General features: G+C 46.8%; 1 protein-coding gene across 1 annotated transcript; it reads left to right on the top strand.

The window, feature by feature from the left end:
* Positions 1–827: 827 nt before the first annotated feature.
* On the top strand, positions 828–5,685 carry RPS6 (ribosomal protein S6). Its single transcript, XM_040090070.2, has 6 exons — positions 828–981; positions 1,779–1,910; positions 2,752–2,962; positions 3,339–3,485; positions 4,624–4,781; positions 5,513–5,685. Exons 1-6 carry the CDS (start codon positions 976–978, stop codon positions 5,606–5,608), a joined length of 750 nt encoding a protein of 249 aa, XP_039946004.1. The 5' UTR covers positions 828–975; the 3' UTR covers positions 5,609–5,685.
* The last annotated feature ends 334 nt before the right edge of the window (positions 5,686–6,019 follow it).

Here is a 6,019-nt window from a genome sequence, read left to right as displayed (position 1 = left end):
ATCTAGGCCAAACTCTCTGCCAAAACACCTAAAGCAGGGACACAGGTGCACGTCCACGTGTGTTTTGAATGTCTCCAGAGAGGGAGACATTCAGAAGCTCCCCAGGCAGTCTGTTCCAGTGCTCTGCCACCCTCGCTGTAAAGAAACTCTTCATGTTAAGGGGAAACTTCCTGTGTTTTTGTTTACGGCCATTACTCTATGCTGTGCCACCGGGCACTACTGAAATTTATCTGGCGCCATCCTCTTGGCACCACCTTTAAGATATTTCTATGTATTGATGAGAACTCCTCTCCAGACCAAACAGGCCCAGCTCCTGCAGTCTCTGCGTAAGAGAGATGCTCCGGAGCCCTGATCATCCTTGTAGTCTTCCACAGTAGCTCCTTGTCTCTTTCGTGCTGCGGAGGCCAGAACCGGACACAGGACACTGTCAGTTCCAGCCGTGTGATGGAGAGGAGCGGCCGCTCCCCGCACGCCCCTGCTCCCGTGCGCAGAAAGTGCTGGACACAGCGCCGACAGGGAACCGCGAAGCCCATCCCGGGAGCCGCTCATGCCACACAACGCGCCTTCCCTTGAAACCCTGTGTGTCGCGCATTGATGGCGCTTCGTTTTCCACGGGCCAGTGCTCCCAGTCCCGGAGCGCATGCGTGCTGTTCCACGGGCCGTTCTTAAGGAACACTTTTCTCCCTGGCGAGCGGCACCCCAAGGAACCAGTGACAGGCCGCGGCCCGCCCTGGGCGAGAGTCAAGTGCCCGAATCCGGGCGCGAGGGAGGGCCGGGGCCTGTCACTCACGCAGCTAGGCCACGCCCCCGACCCGTCCTCCCGGCCACTCCCCTCCCTGACAACGCCTCTCTCGCCTTTGGTCAGCCCCGGTCACGTGGGGCGCGGGTAATATCGCTCTCGCGAGAGTTTCTCGGTGTATGTAAGAATTGCGGGCGGAAGTGCGGCCTTTTCCCGCGGCGTCCGGCGTGAGCAGGATGAAGGTGAGGTCGCACCCGGCCGGGGCCGCGCTCGGGTAGCGGGGCTCGGGCTCCTCCGCCGTAAATGGCCTCGGCGCTGCCTGCAGAGCCGCCTTTGGTGGCCGATGGTCCGTGGTGGCGGGGTTGGAGCTCAGCTGCGAGGCGGATGGGATTGGATTGGATTGGATTGCAGGCAGGGCCTGCTCCCTCGGTCGGGTTTCTGCTTCCGCGGAGCTGCGGAGCAACGGGCTTGCGGAGCAGTCGCTTTGCTCGGAAGGGCTCTTGCGCGTGAGAGGCCTGTGCAGTCCAGTATAGGGCCTGGGAGAGAGGTGCCGTATACGCTGTTCCCGCAGCAGTGGTGTCAGGCGCCCTTGCAGCGCTGCGCTTTGCAGCGCAGGCCCCAAGGAAGCGCAAGTGATCCCGCACAGCAGGAGCTGTTCCCCTGCAGTAACTTGTGCATCTGTCTAATGCGGCGTGTGTAGGAAGAGGAGAGCACAGCTGTCTGCTGCTCGCATTCTATGATTGATCTGTGTCTGCGATAAAGTTAGTTTTCTGTGCGACTGAACTAGTTCTGCAGCCCACTGTGGCCGTACATAGACCTCCCCGCGTTGGCTCTCCCAAGTGTGGTGGTGGTGGTGGTGGTGGTGGTGGTGGTGACGGTGACAGGTTTTGCTGGTGAGCATTTGTGTAAGCAGCTGGGAAGTTCCAGCTTTGAAGTGCCAAGCTCACACCATCACTTAAATTGTGATTTTTTGGTTAAAATCTTTCCGTAGACGTTTCACCCAGATTGGTTTGGTTTTGTTTCTGTTTTTCTTCGTTAGCTCAACATTTCTTTCCCGGCTACTGGCTGCCAAAAGCTCATTGAAGTAGATGATGAGCGTAAGCTCAGGACGTTTTATGAAAAGCGAATGGCCACGGAAGTGCTGGCTGATTCCCTTGGTGAGGAGTGGAAGGTAAGTAGTGCAGAAGGATAGGTAAGAGTTGTATTTGAGGAGCTTAAAATACAGAGTTTCTCCAGTATGCACTTGTCCCGCTGTAGTGCTTGTATGATGGGCTTTTGGCAGTCAAGCTATATATGTACTGAATTTACTGGTTAGGCTAGCCTGTTTTGGTACTTACTCTGAGTGGAGGGGTTTGGTTTTTAAGGCCTTGTGTTTAGAGTTTCTTGCTCCCCTTTGCAGTAACTTACTGGTATTCAGAACAAGTTAGATATGCAGTATAAAACTGCTGGTCTGCTAGAAATTGACTTTGTTTAAACTGCTGGTAATGTATAGGGAAAAACACATTGGGCTTGGTGGATGAAATTTTCCTGTCTTGGAATAGCTAATTGTTAACATGGTCAGTGCAGCTGAATTTAAAGTGTGTGATCTTTTCTGCTACATTTTCACAAGTGGCCCAACCCCCGCTTCTATGCTGTGTATCACTACTCTAGACACTCCTGTGTTCTCTGCAGATTTCCAGTTTGTCAGGATAACTGGGCTTAGGTACCTTTACAATTGTAGGAAAGCTAGACAATAATCATAAAAGATGTTACACTGTGTTACTTTCCAACAAAGCTTCAAAGGGATGTGAATCACACTAAATGTAAATTGTGGTATACACAGGTATTTTTTACATTTCTTGAGTAAAATTTCTGAACTGGTCCAAAGGTTAAATTGTTTGCACTAGCAATAACAGTTACTTATGCCAAACCATGGACATGGTGCTCCATTGTTCCGTGCACTCTGTTGCGGTATCTACTACTTCTTGAGGTAATAAAGATAGGATAACTCAGAAGTGTCCCTGTTTTCATAGGGATATGTTGTCCGGATAAGTGGTGGCAACGACAAGCAAGGCTTCCCCATGAAGCAGGGTGTCCTGACACACGGACGTGTCCGTCTCCTGCTCAGCAAGGGCCATTCCTGCTATCGCCCCAGGAGAACCGGCGAGAGAAAGCGCAAGTCTGTCCGCGGCTGCATTGTTGATGCAAACTTGAGTGTCCTGAACTTAGTGATAGTGAAAAAGGGTAAGAGTATGGATGAAACAACCAATAGGTAGACATACGCACGTAGAAGGAGCCTGCTTGGTAGTGGTTGGGAAGTTGCATGGAATGGAAATGGGAGTCCCAGTTTCAGAGTGTGAATGTGTCTTGAGAGTTCCTCTGAGCATTGATTGCATTCTTGTAATGCTAAGACTGGTCACCGAAACATTTCTTGTTGCTGCTAGCAACCTGATCATTTCAGAGCAGCCAAGGGTAGCTGGGGTGGTGCAATTGACAGGTGAACCCTGAAGATTACCTAGCATTACCTTGAATTCTTAGGTATTTTAAACTTAGTGTTTTGGTGCTGAACCTGGTGCTCAGTAGTGTAGTAATTGGCACGTTTAAACTTATATTCCCAAAGGTGAAAAAGACATTCCTGGGCTGACTGACACAACTGTGCCCCGTCGTCTTGGTCCCAAGAGGGCCAGCAGGATCCGCAAGCTGTTCAACCTCTCTAAGGAGGACGATGTTCGCCAGTATGTTGTGAGGAAGCCTCTGAACAAAGAGGGTAAGAACTCCAATTGTACAGCTCTTCAGGTTTCTATCACTACTGCCGAGGTGTCCAGCCTGCTGCACTGAATAGAGCACAGTTAACAGTGCATTTGGGAAGTTGACACTCAATATATTTAAGCTTTGTCAGTTGTAACTTGCAGGGAGAAGAGTAGAGTTTCTTGGCTGCCTCATTTTCTTTACTCCTCTCTGCCATGTTTTGTCATGGATTGTTCTTAAATGTTTGGTACAATCTGGAGTAATTTTTACTGGTGTTTCTAAGAATAACCCAAAAGTAGTTGCTGATAAAAGAAAGTTAAATACAAGCTGGAATGTTGTTAGAACTTGTGTGGGGGAAAAGGCAGTGTAGAGAGAAGATGTTAAGATTTTTTTTCCCCATATGGGAGGCAGTCTGAAATGGGGTTTTATTGGCAGGGCACTGCTTCGCTTTACTACCTTTCTCTTTCAGTGTAAGATTTTAATTTTGGGGTTTTTTGCTTTTGGTCAGGGGGAAAAAAGTGGGTTTTGAGAAGAATATGATAAGACTTGGATACTGTGGAAGTTTGCTGGGGGAAAAAATCACATCATAATAAACTTTTCTCCCTTAAAGAATATGATCCTGATGGACATCACACTGTGGTGTATGACTGCTAAAGTCTGTCAGGATTGCTTAGTAAAATGTTACTTTACAGATGTGTGTAGTAGTGTTATGTTTGGTCATTGTGGATTAGATGTGGGTTTTGGGATAAACAATGTCAAATTGTAAATTTGTCAATGAAAAATTGTAGATGGCTTTTTATGCTAGAAACAGTAGCTTGTTCTGGAAGCTATATCATTAATTCCTTTATTACTAAAAAATCTAGGTCTACGGGGAGTTACAAGAGACAGGCCTGCAGAGAAGCTAGGAATTCACACTTCATTTCTAATAACAAATCACGAGCATTAAGACAGTATACTGTTAATGCTGTATGCGGTGATAATTGATTCTTTTATTGTAAAATCTGTGAAAATGTTGAACTCTAGTTGCTGTAATACGTAGTATGCTAAATAATGTTACCATAACAGTAAATCAGACCTACTCTAAAACTGACAAGATGAGGCCTGTGGCCTCTTTAGAAAGTACTTTGCCACTTGTGCTAATCCATTATGATTTTTAGGCAAGAAACCCAGAACTAAGGCTCCCAAGATCCAGCGATTGGTGACTCCTAGAGTGCTGCAGCACAAGCGCAGGCGTATTGCCCTGAAGAAGCAGCGCACTCAGAAGAACAAGGAGGAAGCTGCAGAGTATGCGAAGCTGTTGGCCAAGAGGATGAAGGTATGTTTGCCACTTTAGCTCAGCTGTACAGAATATAGCTCATCTCCCAGATTCAAGGGATTTGGTAAACTGGACTGTATGCCTACGGCTGCTCTGTACCAGGTCATTTTGAATATAAGTGACCAAATGTGAGTATAAACATAGCTGGTCAGTTGGGGTTTTTGAATACTTCTTTCAGTTTCTGCCAGTTGTAGAGCAATAGAAATTAACCAGGCTCATTAATTTGAGAGCTTTTTTTCAAGGAAATCAAGTTATGGCCTCCAAGGATATTTTTTTCTGTAGCTGTTTTAGTTCAAATGAATTCTGGTTTAACTTCAACATGCCCAGGTGGTTATGGGATTCAGCAGTTGATCTTGAAGGAGGATAAGTTGGCAAGAAGCTATTTGTTAGCACGTGTTTGCCCTTGCTCCTAAAACGGCAATGACTGCTGAAGCAGTACTGTAAGCAGTAATAGTTGGAATATTTGGCAGAGTGCTTCCTGAATTTCATGATTTCCAGATAGAAACGGATGCACCTTTGATGTGTTGAGAATTCTGCATCAGTTTCTTAACTACTGTGCAAAGACAGGTTGTGCTGGTTTGGGTACTTGGAGACCTGTAGAAGGGAAATTATTTTGGTCTATTGACTTACAGAATCCATTCCGTCAAGTTGCATTTTCCCTAGTTTGTTCCTTGATCGATGTTTTGAAGTGTTTGATGATACATAACATCTCCATGCTCCGTGCCTTTCAGGAAGCCAAGGAGAAACGCCAGGAGCAGATTGCCAAGAGGCGCCGGCTGTCTTCTTTGAGAGCTTCTACATCCAAGTCTGAATCAAGTCAGAAGTAAAGATGTTGTACACGATGCTAAAAAGACGTACATTTAATTACGAATAAACTCCTTTGGTGGCGAACTTCAGTATGAAACTTTGTAGTGCGTGTTACTGGCAATTTCTTAAAACGAGTTCAGATAAATGCATCATGTACACCAAACTGGAACCACAAACTGTGGTCTTGATGCATTTCTCTTATGAGGAGATTGTGTCGCTTTTGATACTGAGTGTAACATTGGTGAAACTTTAAACCTTCAGCTGATAATGGGCAGAGTTGAGTGCTTACTGGAACAGGTTCCCCAGGGAAGTGGCCACAAACCTGCAAGAGTTCTGGGAATGTCTGCATGATGCTTTTAGTCAAAAGCTTTAGTGGTAGGTAAGTCCTTTGAGGAGCCCTGGTGTTGCTCTTGATGATCCTTATGGGTTAC

Source organism: Hirundo rustica, chromosome Z (assembly GCF_015227805.2).
Source record: "Hirundo rustica isolate bHirRus1 chromosome Z, bHirRus1.pri.v3, whole genome shotgun sequence".
NCBI lineage: Eukaryota > Metazoa > Chordata > Aves > Passeriformes > Hirundinidae > Hirundo > Hirundo rustica.
This window is presented reverse-complemented; position numbering and strand designations above follow the sequence as displayed.

Bases quoted from the DNA above. Each gene is read 5' to 3' on its own strand.
- RPS6 (XM_040090070.2), top strand. The intron at 2,963-3,338 runs GTAAGAGTATGG...ATATTCCCAAAG, and splicing joins CTTAGTGATAGTGAAAAAGG to GTGAAAAAGACATTCCTGGG. The intron at 3,486-4,623 runs GTAAGAACTCCA...TATGATTTTTAG, and splicing joins GAAGCCTCTGAACAAAGAGG to GCAAGAAACCCAGAACTAAG.